Source organism: Remersonia thermophila, chromosome 6 (genome assembly GCF_042764415.1).
Source record: "Remersonia thermophila strain ATCC 22073 chromosome 6, whole genome shotgun sequence".
In the NCBI taxonomy this organism is placed as follows: Eukaryota; Fungi; Ascomycota; class Sordariomycetes; order Sordariales; family Chaetomiaceae; genus Remersonia; species Remersonia thermophila.
In genome coordinates this window covers 1,428,472-1,447,672 of record NC_092222.1, presented here as the reverse complement: position 1 = coordinate 1,447,672, position 19,201 = coordinate 1,428,472, and the positions used below count along the sequence as shown (strand labels likewise).

The window sequence follows — 19,201 nt, the reverse complement described above, 5'->3', positions numbered from 1 at the left end:
TCGTGTCAGCTCAATTGCGTCTCCTGCCGGCGTCACCTCGCATCGCCATCCTCCCGAGACTTACCCACTATCTAAAGGACCCCAAGCCCTCAGCTCTTGGTAACGAGCGTGACCTCATCCATCAATATCGCACCGCCATCCAGGCTCGGCACGCCGAGGCCATCGAGTTCCTTCATCGTTCTGCGTTGAGAGGCGACAAACCGCTCGTGTTTCTTCACGGCGGCACAATGTCGGCGTACACTACGTGTCTGGAGACCATTATGGAACATGATGAAGAGTGCAGCGTCGAGGAGGCGCATGCCCTCTTTCTGAGGCGGGCGAGCGCCGATGTTTCCTCGCTGGCCCCCTCATTATCTGATTCCTTGCTATCAAGGAAGCCCGATGAAGGCCGGGACCAAGAAGAGGGCGCTGCGGCTTCGAAGACTACCGGACAGCGCACATGTGGAGGTTACGTCGACTCCGGAAAGGACACATTTGAAGACCGCATAATCCGTGCCATGAGAGCCGCAGATGCCCTCGACAAGGAGACCGAGTTTCTGCAGCCGGCGTCAGCAGACATGGACCTCACTGTCAAGCTGGTTGAGATCCCCTCAAGAACCACAAGGCAGCCCTCCATGACCAGGGCAGAGGGGCATGAATCTCCTGAACAACAGCGGCCCCCATCCCCGCCAGAAGACGAGGGACTCTCAGCCGAAGATCTGGCCTCGGCGTCTGCCCGCCGACCGCCATTGCGAATACGCATTCCCTCGCCACGCGGTCCCCTCACATCCAACCCAGTGATGGACGAGGACTCGCAGCAGTTTGACCATCGTCAAGACCGACTTCCTGAGTATTTGGGTCACAGAAGAATGCATTCGAACCCGTCTCCAACGGAACTTTCAACAATCGAGGAAGTCTCTGTGCCCGGAACCGCCGTCCTCAGTTCTCCTCCGAGCGTCCAGTGCCTTCCTCAAGCAAAAGACGGGATCTCGGAAAACGACGTCCGATCTGATTGTGACGAGTTCTCCGGAGAACTGCCCCTACCTCTGCCTGAAGACTTTGTTGTGTACCTAGCCCCTCAGACGCCCAGCGAAGTGCACGACTTTGTCTTTGGTCGTCTGGCCGAGGAACCAGCCACGCCGAAGGCTCCGATCCCTTCTTCCAGTACTTTCGGAATTGAGAAGAGCCTAGGCGAGCAGGACCAGGTTGGATCGAACGAAGAAGTTGAGAAAGACGGCGGCGACGCTCACGCCAATCCTCGGTGGAAACGGAAGGCTATGATTCACGGGCTTCCGACCCCAAATCACTCTCCAAACCCCTCCGAGACGGTACCTCCTGAGGAGTCGACAGCAACATCGACGATACACAGGATCAGCGTTGGCGAGGAGGATACAGCCACTGCGGTACAAAGCCTGCTGCGGTCGCTCCTTGCGGCCCGGCTCCCGTCCCAGGAGCTCCTTTTCTCGGCCACGGACGTCACGAGACCTGTAGAGGAAGAAGACATTTGGGGGGTTCTGAACCGCAACGATCTGTTTTCAGGCCCCGACGGGGAGAGCAAGATTGACTTGATTCTCACTGTTGGCGCCGAGCGAGGCGTCAAGAAGGAACGCCTGGCCGATCTCGTCACCCAACTAGAAAAGTTGGGTTCCAAAGGCAGTCTCTCGCGGAGCGGGCGCGTGGATATTCGGTATGCTCCCATCATGTCGGGCAGAACATGTCAAGGGTGCGCCAGGCTAACACAGCTCGCAGATACCTCATCGCCAACGCCATGCAGGCATTCACCGCACAGCCTCTGACCATGCAGACACAGAACAACCCGTTTGCGGATCGTGCCCTGCTCGCCGCTCTGATCGTCCCCCACATCGAGACGTACCTCAGCACCCATCCCGACGTCCGCCTGCTGTTGATTGAGTATCCTCCGGAGCATCTAGCGACCGTCTTGGCGCTCCAAAACGTCGTGGGCACGGAGCGTGTCAAAGTGGTTAGCATCGTCAACGGCGAAGAAGCAACCTCGGCGGCCGAGTCATCATTCCCAAAAACCGACGATGGGTCCCGATTGTTTGGCGCACGCCGGGGTTCCGAGTCGTCCAGCGCCTTTTCTGGGCCATGCTCTTTTTCCCAGGGCCGCTTCGTTCTTGCATCATCCGCAACCAGCCTGGAGACAGCGGCTCTCGTCGCAGCCATCCGTGAAACCCTCGTCTCCATCTCAGACGACTACGTTCCGGAGCGGCCTCTCTACAGGCATAAATCCGCCCCCCAGCTCCAGCCAAAGAAGGGCAAAGGCCAGGCCCAACTGACCCAGCCAGTAGCCACCGATGATAGCCCATCGGTTGTCTCAAGCCCTCCTCCCCGGCGACCAAAAGACCTCTCTCGGGTGTCCGTCTCGACCCTCGTCATCACCCCTCCCTCATCCCCCACAGAGAGCGAGGCCTCCTGGTTCGAAACGCCACGGCAACATCAGCAAGACCAACAAGAGCAAACCCACTACCATCCCCTTCCCCCGCCTCCACCTCATCACCAAAATAAGAATTATCACATCAACATGCGCAGCGTCCCTCCTCGCACCTCCTCCAACGCCGCTACAACAACAGCAACCACCAACCCCCACCAAGCCACCCCGCACTATCACATCCCTAATCCCGACTACTCCGACCCACCCTGCACCGAACCGCACCCCGCCTGGCAACCCGTCTACTACATCCCCGGCACGCGGGGTCTACACATCACCGCGGCCATGGCGGGCTCTCCCCGCTTTCCGTTGTCATCTCCTCAGTCAAGGTGCACCTGCCAAGCCTCCGCTGCCTGTCACGACTTTGATCAGTACACGGAGTATGTCGGCACCGAATACGGCGATGGTAACCAAGATTACGACGAGGGGGTCGCAGACGTGGACGTGGACGTGGACGTGGATGAGGAGTTGCTTATGATGGACTATTACTGCGAGGTCGACAGCATCCTCCTCCCGCAGGATGCGGAAGAGAGGAAGTTGATGCCGCTGTACGTGAGGAGGAGGCAGCGGCGGTTGATGCTGTTGCAGCAGCAGAGAAGGAGGTGGGTTGGGAATGGTGGGGGCAGGGCGAGCGGTGGTGACGGAGAGGATGGGACGAGCAAGAAAGCGTTGAAGTTGTTGGGGTTGGTGTGATGGCGGTGACCGATGCCGGGTATGAGAATGGAAACGTGTGGGATCCTGGTTATTCTTCTTCGTTTCTAGGATCATTGTCGGTTGGCCGCCCTTTTTTTTTTTCCTTTTTGTTTTCTTGGCTGGTCCGTTTGTCAACGATGGGAAGGAGTTGAGAAGGTGGGGTGGTGGGAGGCGTCTTTCGTTTTGGTTTGGCGATGGGTCTGGAATACCCGTTGTGCCTTTGCATCTGTTTGTCGGTCTATCTGACGGTCGATTATCTAGGTAGCTTTCCATCTCGGAGAGTTTGCTTGATTCTTTTGTTCTCCGTGTACATCCATTGCAAACTCCCTACATTCATCTATCCATCTGTCCATCTGTCAAGCCATTCCTGCCCAGCTGGCCGACGGTTGCCGATTGGCCATACCTTTCGGTCCGCTGTTGATCCTTAGTTGTTATCTCGAGGGTATGACTGCCGCCAGTGTTCCGGTAAAGAACCCGGACCTTTGCGGTAACCTACCTATCTAGCGTCACCCACCCAGATAACAACAGCATACCTGGACCAGGCAGCCGTACTTCCACGCCGGTCGAGCCGAGGTGAGAGACCGCTACGGAAAAGGACTACGAGAGTTGTTTCCTTGGATGGTGTTGAGTCAAATACCACCAGTTTCGATCTACATTGACTTCCGCGGGGATGAAGCGCAGGCGTGTTGGGGCCATCGAGGGGAGGCTATTGAGCCGGAGGAGGGATTCACTGTTGCTGCTCTTCCCTTGAGGGAGTTTCCCCTATGCCTTTCCTACGAGTGAACGAAGCTACATGTAAGAGTACCGAGGTTTTGATTTAAAGGTTAGGGTTAGATGGGAAAACAAAAACATCTACCAGGTGTGATTATCAGGATGCCCTTTGCTCCGCCCCGCCCCCGCGGGGCGCCGCCGCTCCTTGTCACACCCCCTGCGTACGACCAGCCCTATGCATTCTACAACCTCATCCAGTCAGTCCCGACCACCGTTCCTCGGCCTAGCGTTAGGCACGTATGTCGTGCCACGGTCTAGCGATCACGCCATGCTTACGGCGCGGACAGGCAGAGCGTATGACACCGTCCAACGACCCGGGGGCACTGATACTACGCGCACACTCTTATCACGAGTAAGGCAAAAGAGACGTAACTTTGGCATTGTCGATACTCAAAAGCAAAACCCCGATTATGACCAAGACGTCGGAAATGCAGAGAGGAGGACAACAGGAACAAGACATGGCAGGCAGGCAGGTGATCGAGGGGCAAGCAGCCGGCGGCGCTGGCGGCGGCGGCGGCAGCAGCAGCAGCAGCTGGGGGGAAGAAAAGAGACGTAAAACGGAATCAGTCCTGGCTCCGACGTCGAATCTGTCTGGCGAACTCCCATTCCCAGTCGCGCCCGAGCCATCGTCATTCCTCCCCTCTCGCGGATTCCTAAGCATATGGTGAGAGAGAGACCCGAGATCTCGGCCAAATAAACCAGAACCCCAAGAAGCCACGGCGTCCCTCTCCGCGCCCGCCGTCGTAAGCGAACGACGCAGGACGCGCTTAGGAGCCCTAGCCAGCCGCCGAAACAAAAAAAAAACCAGCCCAGCATCCAGCGCCCGTGGAACACATTCCCCGACACCTCCTCCCTTCCCCTCCTTCTCGATCCTACCAGCCCCCGCGTAGAACCACCTACCTACCACGCCCCGTAGTGTTCCGAAAACAAACCATCTGAATGCAAGAAACCCATCAACACCCCCGGAGAGCAGAGCAGCGATATGGTTGGGTTGGCGCAGAAGTGCGAGATGCGTGCATGCGAGGAAGGACAGACAGGCAGATAAATGGGCGAGCAAGGGCCTTAGCAGCAGCCGCCCGACTGGTTGTTGGAGACGCCGTGTCCAGGTGCCACGTTGATCTTCTCTTTCGTGTTGTTGGTGGCGATGCTGCTGCCCATGCGCTCCTTGATCTGGCGAGCCATGGTGAGGAAGGCCTGCTCGACGTTGCTGGCGTTCTTGGCAGAAGTCTCGAGGAAGGGGATGCCCAGGCTGTCGGCGAATTCCTGGGAGCGGGGTCAGCATATCGCGAGGAAATTGAATGGCAAGACCGGGCGGGAAAACGCACCTTCGCAACTGTATACTCGACGACCTTCTTGTCCGCCATGTCGCTCTTGTTCCCGACGAGCAGCTTGTTGACGCCCTCGGTGGCGTACCTGTCAATCTCCTGCAACCACTGCTTGACGTTGTTGAAGCTGTCCATGTCGGTGACGTCGTAGACGACGCAGATACCGTGGGCGCCCCGGTAGTAGGATGACGTGATGGTGCGGAACCGTTCCTGGCCGGCCGTGTCCCACTGTGTCGAGATCAGTCAGCTCTCCCGTCGCTACGCTACCCCGCATGCCTTTGCCCGCCGCGTCGGCGATCGGGGCTGTTTGGGGTGACGTACGATCTGAAGCTTCACCGTCTTGCCGTCAAGCTCGATGGTCCGGATTTTCTGCGAGAGTCAGCACCGTGGTCGGCGGGGGCGGCGGGATCGGGTGCGGCTGCACATACAAAGTCGACGCCGATGGTCGAGATGTAGGACTCTGTGTAGGTGTCATCGGCGAACCGCAGGAGCAGGCAAGACTTGCCGACACCAGAGTCACCGATGAGCAGCAGCTTGAAGAGGTAGTCGTATCTGTCATGGAGCAGCGTCAGCGGCCGCGATCAGAGCAGCCCGCCCGAGGACGTCTGCCGGCCCGGAGGGCAGAGTGTCGTCGGGCGACCACAAGCTGGCGAGGGAACTCTGCGAGGGAAAAGCGAAAGCGTCAGCAACAGCGCGGCAAACAAAGCCGGGGCGGGAGTCGAGGCGGCGGGTGGAGAGCGCCGGGGGATGAAGGAGGAGTGGCGGTCATACTACTCGGGATTCATGGTGGTGGATGCACGGGGTGCAAAATGGACGATAGGGTGCGCTCGGCTAAGGTTGGCGAGGAGCTGGTAAAAAAAGAAGGAGGAGAACTAGTCGTGGTGGTATCGAGCGAGGGTTCGTTGCGTGTCGTGGAGAGGTTGAAGGATGTTGCGGAACAAGGCAGCAGGTTGGTCGGCGAAGTGATGAACGCTTTGGAAGGCGGCTGCGTCAAGGCGTCGGGACGATTGGTCAAGCGTCCAGCTTGGGCCGGGGGCGATAACTAGCAGGGGCATCAGGGGGGTGGAGGGGGCCCTCACGTGAGGAGTATCGGAGAGAGTCCTGTACAGTAACGAGCTCGCCAAGCACTGTCTACGCACAGTGCCGGAGAGCGGGAGCGCTCGAACCCCAACACGTACTGCGTATTGCCAGAAAAAGACCCGACTGTGACGGATTGCATGACTCTGACGGCGGCAGCGTTCTCTGCAGAGATGCGATGTTCCATGGCCTGAACTCTGACCTTTTCCTGCACAAGCTCCGATCGAGTGCCCCAAACAGGTTTCTAACAGTGTTTGCGTCTCGATGATCACACGCAACGGCCGTGCCACATGCGTGTCAGCTGGCAGGCGTCAGCCACTTGGGTAGACCGGGCAAGGAGCCACATGCCGCCGTTGACAGCACCCACTGGCGCTGCAACGTTTCTTATCCACCTTTTCCAGCGCCGAGGGGCCTTATCAGGAATGGTCTGAAGAAATTCCACCCTCCATGCACTGACATCATCCGGCGACACTGGACCTTCTGGATCCTTCAATCACCGGCCAGCAGCCCAGAAGTACCTAGGTGGTCTTGGGGGATACGCTAACATCCAAGGCACCACGCACGTCCTACACCCGACGCCCACACGCAGGCACACGCCCACAGACACCAATCCGCCCCAAATGGCGGCGCCAACTACGTCACGATTGCGCTGTTCCTTCCGCGGCCATGCCGCCTGGATCTCCGCGGCATGTGCGCTACGGCCATGGACAACGACATGGTCAGCGATTGACCAGCAGAGACGCCGACAACAACGACGGCTGCACTCCTACCCACCAAACGTTCAACCACAACCACGAGCTGTCATCCCCTCCAGCAGCCGCAGCAGGCCATTGACCACCCTCCTCGCAACACGGGCCGGCGCAAATCCCCATGGCGAGGTGGCCCTTTTCACTTCCCACCCGCCACTCCTATCCTCCGACCCGAACCACAAACCCGATGACCGCAAAGTCAAGCTAGGCAAGAGTGTGTGACTTACTACTCCACCCACACCTCTGCCCAAAACACCGTTCAACTTAGCTGACGTCTTTCACCAGCATTGCGCATCCTCCAGTCCCACCTCCCCACCCTCCTCCAATCTCCCTTGCCGCAAGAAATCCTCTCGCCGCACATCGCCCTCCACCTCTTCCCCTCAACCCACCCGCACCTGCCTACCGTCACCGGCCGTGTCGCCTACATCGCCGCTCTCTGGTCGAGCCCCATCGCCTGGAACCGCGTCCCCCTCGTCGGCAACGTGCGCCTAGAGATCCTGTCCGAGCGCATGGTTGACGGCCCCGCCTGCTATGCCAGCCTGCCCGGAAGCAGAAGGCCCGAGGGCGCGGTGGGGGAGCAGCTCATTGTGCGATGGCGCACGCTGGGCGGGAACGGGGGGAAGCTGAGGAACTGGTTGGGGTTTGACGGAGGGAAGGGAAAGCGGGAAAAGAAGGAGAGGAGCGCTGCAGCTGCAGGGGGGGATGGTTCGGCAGCCGCCGCCGATGAGACGGCCGTGACGGCCGCCCCCGGCCCAGCAGTGACGAGCGAGACGGAGTACAAAGCCCCCGTGGGCACCGCGCTGCCGTCCGGGTCGTCCAACAAGGAGTTTACGGGGCTGTTTATCTTCGACTTTGACAGCGAAGGACGCATCCTGAGCCATACCATCGAGCATGTTCAGGAGACAGGCCAGTGGGAGAAGGGTGTCGGGGCCAAGGTCGTCGGCTTGACGGACTGGCTGCTCGGAGGGATCAAGGGCGGTGATGCTCCGTGCCCCGCGTTTGCCCGCGAGCGGTGGGGCAGGAGGGGCAGCCCGTGATCCTGGGTGGGTTGGCCTTCTGTGTTCATGCTGCTTCCGAGACAGGAGACACGGAAGCCCCGCGGTCTCCTTCTCGCTGTGCTCTACCATGTACTGTGTACAACATTCACGTTCTTGGATATATTAACAAGCCGGGCATGACAGACAACGCGCTCTGCAGGAAGACACGCCACAGGAGAGGGGAAAATAACAAGGGGGGATGGAGGGTGGAGGGCAAAGCAGGGCGTTCTACGGAGGTTTATAGTTACCGAAACCAGGCTTGGACACTCATGGGGAGTTGGCGGCTTGCTTTTTCTTGTTTTATATCTTGTCCTTCCTGATTCGGCTCTGGTTGCACTCTCGACTCACTGTCGTCATGCCGCGTCTCACGTTACTTCACGAATGTCGTATACACGCCTGGTGTATATTGAATGTATGTTGTATCTGTACCAACAAAATAGCTATGCTCTCTCGAGTCGATTCTTCTGCCTTTTCCCGGTATCTGTTGCGGTCCAATTCGCTCCTTTGACAAAACGCTCTCACGTTTGCCATCCCTCCAGCCAGCCAGTCGTGTCATTGTTGAAAATTCACGGCCCAAGCTCGAGGTCAGATCCTCGGGGTGCTCACCCTCTTCTCTGAGAAAAGGCAGGCCATCCCAAGAGACCTGGGGCCTTCATGCAGCAGACGTATCCCCGCCCATCTCCCCGGACAGCTCCCTTGACGTCGGACCGCGCCGCTGCAGCCCGGCGGGCTCAGACGGAGAATCCTCGGTGACGCCGGCCTCGGCGACGCGCTTCCTCTTCAAGGAGCCGCCGCCGCCAACGTTGTCGAGACTGCCGGCGGCCTGGCGGAGGGTCTCGACGAGCTTCTCGGCCTGGGCCAGGGCGGCGCGCAGAGCCTGCTGTTGGGCGGGGGCGCTTCCGTTGGTGGCCGCCGTGCCGTTGGTGCCGCCGTTGGTCGCGGCTTTTTGCTTGCCCTGCTGCCGGTCGCGCTCCTCGAGAAGGTCGCGGATGTGACGGTTCAGCCACACGCCCTCGAGCTGGGCAGCGGTCATGTCGCGCGCGCCGGCGATGCGGCCGCGGCAGGAAGGGGTGCCGCACAGGCAGTCGAAGGGTTGGGCCATGTACCACTCTGTAGAAGGGTAGAAGAACTAAGGAGACGGGCGTTGTCAGTGGAGAGCGTGGAGGGTAACGTCCCTCCGTATGGAAAGGGATGATCCCAGAGGCGGGGTGGGACAGGGTACAAGGGGGTGGGGGGGCGTCACGCACGGTCAGCTCGTCGCCGGGCTTGAGGCCCTTGGGACCGGCGATGATGTTCATGGCGGCCATGTCGAAGATCTGGAGAGGGAGCAAAGACGTCACGTTAACTCAATTGAACCATGCAAGAGCCATTGTCGTCTCGCGGCCAGGCCCCCGTCTCCTGTTTCCTCTCTCCCAACGGACTCGACTGACCAGAGACGGCTCGCACGAGTGATTGATGTACAGCAGGTCGCTGTTCAGGTCCAGGTGCTTGTCGCGGCCCATCTGGACGGTCGCGTAGGTCGGCTCGGGGGCCTCGGTGCACGGGGGGAAGTCGAGCTTGGCGAAAAGGCCAAAGGGAGGGAGAGAGATCTTGGAGATGCTCTTGGTGGTGAACTCGGCCGCATTGCCCGTGACGATGACCTCCTGGATGTCCGGGTGCGACGGCTGCACCCAACTCGGCGTGAGAGGAGCCATTGGTGCGGTTGGTGTGGAATTACACGGCAGGCGCTGGTTGTGTCGCAAAGGCGATGAATCCCGTGTCTGGCGTATGCGCGTCTAAGAGGAGTGTCTCTCTCCTTTCTACTGCGTGTTGTCTAGCCGGAGATAAGTTACAGGGAAAGCAAAGGCAAGAGAAGAGGAGGCCGCTCTGATGTCAGACTGGATTCCACTTCACAGCCGCACTCCGCTCGGTGGATTAACGTTTGCTTCCTTGTGGAGTTCTCCATGGCGTGGGCGTTACACGCCTGCCCTACTGTGTACATACACTGCCGCAATCCCAACCTCCCTTTGTTCGGCCTTTGCTCGGCTACTAGATGCCGAGTGGGACAGTCGGGGCGGGCATATGATGAAGGCGCCATTTTTACTTTGGCGTCGAGCCACCAAAGTTGTTGCGCAACGCCGGAAAAAAAAAGTGCGCAAAACCCTAACCACCAGCTGTCGTCTCCATCCCCGCGAGCCATCCAATGGAGGTGGTCTAGTGATTGACGAGCTCGAGGGCTAATCTATGCGGCCGATTGACTGTCCTTGAAAGCGGGCATGTGCTTTGAGAGCAACAAGCTCGGAATTGATGGGGGGAGCGGGATGGCGGGGCGTGAGCGGTTTTGATGGAGCAAAGATTGACGTTTCGAGTCGCTGCACCACAATGCAAGCTGTGGGGCATGCTTGGCATGGCTGGGTAGCCGGGACCTTCGGTCCAAAACTGCGGGGAATGCAGCGGGCCAATGAACGGCCGTCAGTCTGCCGAAGCAGGCAGGCATTCCAACGGGCGTCCAAGCTGTAATACACGTCTGATGTCTCTTGAGCTTAAGTGTGCAACGGAGAGAGAGAGAGAGAGAAAGAAGGACAAAACAGAACAGTAATCAAGACCACGAGGGGTGAAAAAAAAATCGACAGTGGGTTAGAGACTGAGGTTCAACGAGAGTTTGTCCTGCAGTGCACAGACTCCATGTTGCCTTCTTAACACAGTCATTCAGAATCAAGCTTGAGGCCAGCTCCGGGGTTCATCGCATAGCCCAGTCCGTCCAAGCAGGAACATCGACTAGGCAATTCAACGGGCGACGTACATTCTGTGATGAGCGGACTGAAGCCATGGCATGTTTGGTATCTGCATCTTCAGTCAACCGTTCAGGAATGACCATGCTCCGCCAGGCAGGTGAACATCCTTGAATTTCGAAACCAACAGTATTATCGGAGGAGTTCACCGTCGAGGCTGGAGCAAGACATCAGCATCCGGAGCACGGCCTTGTCCAAGATGCCACGTTTTTGTTCCTTTTCATGACCACGTACAAGTAGTGTGTTCATCTCACCAGCCATGCCACGTGCTTACCGGGCTCCTACCCCGCAGAGAAGTGATATACATAAACCGGTTGGTTTTATTGGGGAAGAGAATGGTATGTGTTGCGAGGGAGGGTTCTGCGGACAGGGGAGATGTGACAAGACTAAGGCAACCACAAGGTCATTGGCCCATGCCTCTCCCTCCTCTGATAGCTTACCTATATAACACAATATAAGACACCACATGTGCCGACGCCAAACTCGACTGGGCCAAGTGCCTTGAACAAGGTCTATGTAATCCGAGCATGCCGTCCCCAGCCCTGCTCATGTTGTCATGCCTTCCCTTCCTTCCGGCCTCTTCTGTCGGCTAGTGTAATGCGTACCGCCAGGTCTGACATGGAGGTACGTACCCTGATAACTCCAGTCTCACGACCCCCACGCATCGTGTGTTGAGACTAGTGGTGACAACGCGACTCCGGATTACACTTTGGGTGGTTCGGAAGCTCACGAACCGTCGCAAGCTCCCCCCCCGCGCGAATCCGGTGCCATCAAAACAAGGCGGCTGCCATTTGAAGAGGCCCCGGCGTCAGTTCCGTGCTCGAATCCCGTTCCTCTAGACGGCCGACGGCGGCTCCCGTGACGGCTCGTATCTGAACGCGTGGGATGACGACTACGCGGGGGTATCGCTCTGATGCACCGTCATCCAGGATTCCCCGGCCTGGTCCCAGTTGACACGGAAGTGTGTATGTACACAAACTGAACGTGACACAGAGATCAGGCGCTCACTTCTCATGACGTGCATAAGGTGCAGAATCGTGCATACGGGGCTGTGAGGGCGCGTGCGTCGAATGCCTGCGCCATGTCGAAAGCATTACCAGAAGGTAGCGCACCTAACACCCTCCAGCCGTGGCCCGGCACGCCAGAGCGGGAACGGTGTACGCGTGACGAGCAAAACCTCGAACCGCCAGTTCAGTTCAAGGCTCCTGGTCGCCCTCATGCCCCTACGGCGCGACTTTGTCCTCAAGCGACACGAGTCTTATCGAAAGCGTACCTGCTCACAAGGATCAACAACGAAGGTTCTTGAAGCCTTCCCTCGCCCTAGACCGTGCTAGTCTCTGCAGCCTCGTGAGGCTGGTCGTTGCGAGAGGCAAATGAGACAGGGTCGAGGGTCGGAGGCGAGCCGAACGCCAAAAGACGACGACAGGCGGTTGAAGCCTTCTAGAAACAGCGCTCCGACGCCCTGGACAGGGGCCTGCCCGCCGAGCGGGGCTCGCAGCGTGGGATGGTTTGCGTCGGATTGGCAGGGGTTCGGCGATCGGCAGGGCTTGGGGTGCCATAAAGATGGAGGAACCCGTTGCATGTGGTATGAGTTGAGGAAAAGATCACCTGCAGATCAGAACGTGCACAGAGCTGATCCGACCTAGCGCGTTGTATCTGGATCCAATTCGACCTGGAAGCTTCAAGCTCGGAAGTTCCTGCCCGCCAGGCGGGCTGGAGGACATGGCGAGTATTACCTGATAAGGAAGTGCCACAGGGTTGGGGGTCATGCTGGGGGAAGGTGCTAGGGAGGACCCACCTCCACACCGACACCACTACCACCACTACGGGAAGCGGGAAACCACGCCTAGGTTCCAAAGGTTTTTTTTCTTTTTTTTTTTTTTTTTCGGCAGAACCACCCTTCCATCCTCTCATTTCCATCGCATTCCCACCTCGCCATACGGAGAAGAAGAAAAAATGGCGAGCGCATGTGGCTCAGTGCAGACTGCTTTGAAACATCTCTTATCCCGGATCTTCACTGTGGGGGTCAGGCACCGGTTGCCCCGGGCCGTTTTCGTTAGTGCCCAGTGCTCCAGAAACTTGAGGAGACATGGGAAGCAGGAAAAAAGGGAAAAGAAAAATGCTGGGCCTCTTTCGCCATGCTGGATCCTACCGCAAAGGAGCTGCAAACGCGCACACGGCACATGACGCCATATGAGCCCCATCGAAACCTCTATGGGGTGCGTCTCGGTCTCGCATTCATAGACTCAGGGGCCCATCCGGACACGCCGCCATGGTGATGGATCCGAACGTCTTCCCGTACCACCTATGGCTCCTATTGTGAGGGCACCTTGCCAGTCCCCCCCCCCCTCCCCCCCTGCCTGCTTGAAGAACTGCACCCCTTCGGCTCTCGGACCTGTGTCACCACTGGATCGGCCATCCCGCGAGTCACCACATGCTCGAGGATGGCGAGCGCTGCAGGGCATCCTCCCTAGGTAGCCCTGTCAACAGGACAGATCTGGGCAGTAACAGACGGGGGCTGCTTCGGGCGAAGTGTTCACGCTCCCCCCTTTCTCGGGGAGAGAGGTACGCACCAACGTACCCCGTACACGACGAGCGAGGCCTTGGGACTCGACCCTCGGCCTTGTGACCCCCAAATGCAGCCAGCAAACCCTCCCGGCCGCCTGCCACCCGGGCGCTAGAGCAACAGCACAGACCCTGCCATGGAGGTATACTTATCGAGCCTAAGCCTTGGTACCTCCCTTTGGCATGGCACTCGCTACAGCCCCAGGCAACCTGCAGCCAATCTGCAAGCTGATGACATACCCAGTACATCGAGGCTTAAAGGTTGCCTCTTAAGAGGCGCCCTAAAGATGCAGATAGCACAAGCACGGAAAGCCCTACAAGGAAGCAGGCAACAGGCCCGCCGGCTTGCACAAGACGTCACCTGAGCGTCAGAAAAACCAGCACGACGGGCGGCCTTGAACGAATCCCTGCCCTGGCCGAGCACACTCCCTCGGCTCCGGCCAAGAAGGATGACGGGCCGGAATCGCCAGTTTTGTTTTTGGGGGGTTTTAGCCGTGCTCTCTCTCGAAGATGCGTCGTCTCAGGGAAAGCCGGGAGACGCACACGGCTATGGACTACTATAGAACTGGAGGATACGGTAACATTCACGGGGCTGCGTTTCTCCATGGCTGCCAGCCACACCTCTTCCATCCCTCACTCGGCCCCCCACCTGGGTTGATCAAACCTCGTCAAGCAGAGAAGAAGGCAGACAAGGGCACGTGCTGCCTTGAACGGGGCGTTGTGGCCGGCTCGTTTGTTTCTCGACTTGCTGGGCACGCTGCTGTCGGGCCGTGTCGATGACATGTCGCCTAGTCCGAGTGCTCGAAACACTCACCCACCCACAACCACCCCTGCCCACTTCGGGATGCAACAGCGTTTTGTCCACCCCCTTCCAAAGGCTAAGCCTTACCATCTGGTACCACGCTTGTGTTGGGTGGGGGAGAGGGGGAAGAGGGGACCGAGAGGCAGTTTGACAACCGGTTTTTGTTTAAAAGATCGTGTCACCTGGGAGTTTGTCCTCGGACACAGGTGGTCGTTGTCTTGATCTTTTGTCTCTTGCTAAACACCCACGTACCGTGCAGCACCTGCAGAGAAAAGTCCATCACCGGCGTGTATCATATTGTCAGGGCACATAACGTTACGGGCCTCATCTTCAACCCCGATTTACCTTTCCTGTCAAGCTTGACCAAGAACACGCCACGGCCGTAGGGCGATCTCTGGCCACGCCCAAGACAAACACCAAGGACTCGGCCACGCCTCACCGGACTCTAACCCAGGCCATACTTTGCAGTCCTAGAGGGATACCAAGGTACGTCGTCCACCTCCTCATACCACCCCAACGTACAACCGCCCAATCCTTCCGCGACTTCTACATTTTTCCCTTCCGGTGTAGGACAAGCAAAGGCGCTCGCTAACGAGCACCTCCACGGCATCCAGGACAAAGATGGCCAACCCACACCTGTCATCAACCACCCAGCCCCCGAACAACTTGTTGCTGGTCATGGCGGCCAAACCAAACCCCAAGCCCGGGCCCGAGCCGCCCACGCCGAATCCCCCGGAGCCGCCTTTCTAAGTATGGAAAAAGATCCCCCAAAAAGGCTCGCTGTACTTGACGACTTATTCGAGCGGCGTAAACAACTACCTTTGCGCTCCTTCACGTTGTCGTTCCCCCCCCCCCATCCCCCCGGAAGCCGGTACAGGTCCCGGCTGCCCAACCAGCACCCCCGCACCCCCCCGTTTCTCTCTCTCTATTTCGCTACTTACAGAGTTCGAGTCTTTGCTCTCTTCTTCGCTTCCGCCATTATATCAGGAATCCCGCTGATGGATGATGATGATCCACGGGATGTTGGAGGGTTGATGGGCTAGGGTGGGCTACTACTATCCACATCTACCTTACCAAAACGCAGGGTGCGGGGAACCTAGGTTGAGCTACCGATGCGATGACGTGGGCATTGAGGGTTTGTGCAGTTGATGGGTCGGATTCTGGATGGATGGTGAGCAGAGGGGGGGAGTGGCGCTTACAGGTTCCAGACGGTCCTGAGGGAGGGGGGAGGGAGAGTGGGTTCGTAATGGTGGTTCTGACTGAGTGGAGGATTCAAGAATGCAAGATGATGGATAATGGACGTTGGGTTGTCGTATGAACAATAGGTTGAGGCAGAGGTGGCGGTAGAAGAGAAGGTGAGTTTGTTTGTGGAGGGGCACTGGTTGTGGTCGTTTTTTTCATCTTTTTTTCCCCTTCTCTTTCAATGTTTTGGATGCCTAGTCAAACGAGCACATTCCATGCTCTCTATTTAATTTCCTCTCTTTTTTCTTTTCTTTTCTTTTCTTTTTTGGTTCATGATATCTTTACCACGCAATGGAAGACAGGGGGATAATCCATCTAGTGGCGTTGGCGTCGTAATGGGATATGACGGGCGAGCGAGTAACCAGCAAGAATGAAGCATCTCCCAGTTCCTAGTGCTGGTTCGACTTATTTCGAATTAACACTCTCGAATATTGTATGATTCAGACTCTCACCTTCGCACCGCCATCATCGTACTTGCAGCCATCTGCTTGCTCCCTTCGAAGGTTCAGCCCCCAGTGAAGGGGTTTGTTGATTTCTCCATGCGGTTAGGTTCGTGAGGTTGCTGTTGTCCACGCATTCCACACGCAGGAGTCACCTGCGAGATTCCACACAAAGGGCTGGCGAACTGGTCTGGATGCCGAGGTAGGTATGTTACCTAGGAGGTATGCCACAGGGCCAAGCGGTCGCTAAGTGCTTGAAAGAGACATCACGGCCTGGCTGCTTCCACGCCCGGCGGTTGCTCCCCTGCTTCTTGAATGCGTTCTGTTTGTCAGCCATTTTGGTAAAGCTGTCGTCCTTATCATGCTTGGACGCCGACGGCACAACCCCACCTGGACGGCATGATCTCCTCCAAACACGTTTCTTGGGGGTTCTTTGGGCACGCAGCTCGGCCTTCGCGTTGTTTCGTTAGGTGTGAAACGAACCCCATAAACGCGATGCTTGCCCTGCGCGTTTGTGTACTGTGCTCGGACGAACCGTTATCGAGACGTTTTCCCGACACCGGAGACTCGTCAACATAGCGTCTGGCACGTCACCGACGGTCCCGCGAAGCAGTGGATGGACAACCCCCTCCGAGACCGGGACCCACCGCGAGGTCCGACAAATCCGCCACCCATCCGCCGTCCGTCCGGATGGTGCCGGTTGGTGCCGCAGCAGCCGGACAGGGGGTCCATCGTTCCCCGGACACACCCCGCGTATCCATGTGGCCAGCGACGTTGTGGGGATGGCTTGGCAGGTCAGATGCGAATCGGGGGCTCGTTGGATGGCGGAGGCCACGGCGAGATGGGATGAGGTTTGGCGTGGGGAAGAGGAGGCCATGACTCGGGTTCCTCAGCTGGAGATGCCGAGTTGGGTCGGGTTGCCAGCCATACAGCCGCGGGTACGTTGGTCAAGGGGGAAACAAAGCCCGTTGCCAGAGATTGGTTCGGCACACTTCAGCCAACCGCATGTGATACAGCAGGTCGGCGAGTTCAAAGTTGTCGCCGTCCGTCAATCCGGGCCGTACAGGTGAGGCCAGCTTTGGAATGTGCAAAATCCAGGCTGCGGTGGCATGTCAAGGGAAATGAATGCCGTGTCCCGGGGCCAATGCCGTCGTCTTCTTTGCGTAGGGCCCTCGATAGGCGCGCCGCAGCGCACCTGGACCATATCTCGCTCAATAGGATTCACTGGAAATCATGTGCTGCTATGTAATTCTGAGACTGGCCGTCCGCTTGAAAGTGACATGCAGAACACCCCCCCCCCTCCATATCAAGGGTGTGACATGCTTGGATAGGCACTCCGGGCCGGGACCTCTTTGACCAGATATTGGACGGCCCCACAGATCCATTTGGCCGGGAGGGCTCGTGGTGGACTTGGGCTGACCCTGCGCAAGGAGCGCGCAGCAGCGCTAGTGCAGAGTTCCCGTCTTGCGTGTTGCATGGTGCAGATGGTGCAGGTTGGGAGGCCTTGGCTGGGGCATATGCCGAACGGGATGGAATGGACCTGGTGAGGTCGGCCTGGGTTTCACATGCTTTCCAAGACGCAGGATCTCGCTTTGATCCCCATGTTTCGGGAGAGGCGGGTTGCTGGATCCAGCATGCTCTAATACCGTGTAGGCAAGTCTCAGGACCCAACCCGAGCTGTTTTGGCTCGTCTTTCGTCGGCAATCCAATGCATAGCTTGCCACGCTGTCCCCTGGGCTCTGCGTTCCCGGGCATCTCGCGTCTGGACAGGCAAGGCGGCTGGAGTACGGGGTATGCCGTAGTCCACTTGTGAATGGAGTCCATGAGATCCAGAGCGGAGGGGACGTGATGGAGAATCCCAATCCCAAGCCCGAACCCTTCTCTGCCCCTCATTTTCCGACCACCCCACTTTTGGCCCGCCGTGGACGTCAAGAAAACCGGTGCAACGTCTCCCACTTGCGGGGAAAGCTAGCATCGACGCCATTGGCCACCCTCCGCACATCCTCTCGCCCGAATGATGGGCCCCGCCCCCCTCGCTGATCCCCATCCACTTTCATCCGCTTCCCGCAACAGATTGGGGTACATACAGAGCTGGGAGAGCCCCCAGGTGGGGTGTGGGTGTCACAACGTCATTCCCGTGAGCCTTTCGTCTCGTCTGGTCTTTTTTTTTTTTGCTGGTGCACACCGTGCGAGGGTCCATTCCGCTCGCTCTACCTTACGGTACGCAGAGGCAAGGTACCCCTCCGTGAACATCGAGGCGTGTGCAAGAGACGAGAAGATTCTCTCTGGATCCTAAGGGGGCCAGCCGAGCGACGGGCGAGCAACCCCAGAAAACGGTATACTGTATGTACAGCCCGGTGCCCAGTCCCACGCGACCCGACCCCAAGCCGCCACCAACGCCGGCGCAGGCAGATGACCCCTTCACCCAGGCGGCGTTGAGACCCGTTGGTAGACGGCTGCTAACACACCAGGCCCCCTGCCAGCGGAAAATAGACCACGGGATCACGTCCGTTCTTGCTTCTGAGTCCTTGAAACAACACCTGCGTCATCCACGGCGGCCGTCCCCCGAGCGAGACTCTCGTCGTCCATCTCTGTCTTCTCACCGGTAGCCTCGTCGGCATCTCGTCGCCCTTGGGCTACCTGTTCCTGTTCTTGCCACGTGCAACGTCAGCTGGCCTTGGTCGACCTCGTTCCAGGCGTCTGAGATGAGAATGGTCGGCAGTTTGCCAGAGGACCCCATCCACATCACACCCTCGGGCCTGCGGAGCCATATCGCTTGATCCGGTGCGCAGCGGCATCTGTCCCCAGTTCGTCTCGTCCACTCGGTGCGTATCCTTTTTTTGTTGCCTTGCTTCTCTCGGCGTGCTGGTCATTCACTCCCTGCCGTATCCGTTCCCCCCCCTGCCTGCAGGTCCTGCGCCCATGTCCCGAAAGTCCACATGCGCCGAACACTGCGCAGCGGCTCCGCCTCCATGCCGCACGCGAAACCTGCCCGGCATCTCTGGATGCAGGTTCCACATGGCCGTGTCGCCTCTATCTTCTGGCTGCTCGTCGTTTGTTCCTCGCGCTCGCCCAGGTCGCCGCCCCTATGTACCCGAGGAGCTTCTCGTCTGAGCCGGTCATCCCGGTGTTCCTTCGCCCCCCGCCCCCCCCCCCCCCCTCCATCCACCAGCCCTCTCTGTACTTCATAACCTCCCTCCCTCCTGTCCTTCGTAGCATTCCTAGTGGGATGCCTCCTTACTGCCTCCAAGATTGTCACTACTTTTACCGCACCGCTCTGCGTGGCCTGAACATCCGCACC

The 19,201-nt window shown here is 58.4% G+C and overlaps 4 protein-coding genes across 4 annotated transcripts; 2 read left to right on the top strand and 2 right to left on the bottom strand.

Moving 5' to 3' along the window:
• Positions 1–260: 260 nt before the first annotated feature.
• Positions 261–3,121, top strand: VTJ83DRAFT_6583 (uncharacterized protein; the record flags this gene model as incomplete). Its single annotated transcript, XM_071013310.1, has 2 exons — positions 261–1,666; positions 1,729–3,121. The coding sequence occupies 2 exons, from the start codon at positions 261–263 to the stop codon at positions 3,119–3,121; spliced, it is 2,799 nt and encodes a 932-aa protein (XP_070864210.1).
• Positions 3,122–4,954: 1,833 nt separating this feature from the next.
• Positions 4,955–6,002, bottom strand: VTJ83DRAFT_6582 (uncharacterized protein; the record flags this gene model as incomplete). Its single annotated transcript, XM_071013309.1, has 5 exons — positions 4,955–5,155; positions 5,218–5,445; positions 5,539–5,586; positions 5,646–5,769; positions 5,992–6,002. 5 exons carry the CDS (start codon positions 6,000–6,002, stop codon positions 4,955–4,957), a joined length of 612 nt encoding a protein of 203 aa, XP_070864209.1.
• A 912-nt stretch (positions 6,003–6,914) lies between these two features.
• VTJ83DRAFT_6581 (uncharacterized protein) lies at positions 6,915–8,080 on the top strand (the record flags this gene model as incomplete). The annotated part of the gene is made up of 2 exons (XM_071013308.1): positions 6,915–7,257; positions 7,329–8,080. 2 exons carry the CDS (start codon positions 6,915–6,917, stop codon positions 8,078–8,080), a joined length of 1,095 nt encoding a protein of 364 aa, XP_070864208.1.
• A 652-nt stretch (positions 8,081–8,732) lies between these two features.
• VTJ83DRAFT_6580 (uncharacterized protein) lies at positions 8,733–9,774 on the bottom strand (the record flags this gene model as incomplete). Its single annotated transcript, XM_071013307.1, has 3 exons — positions 8,733–9,209; positions 9,328–9,396; positions 9,511–9,774. The coding sequence occupies 3 exons, from the start codon at positions 9,772–9,774 to the stop codon at positions 8,733–8,735; spliced, it is 810 nt and encodes a 269-aa protein (XP_070864207.1).
• Between the last annotated feature and the right edge of the window lie 9,427 nt (positions 9,775–19,201).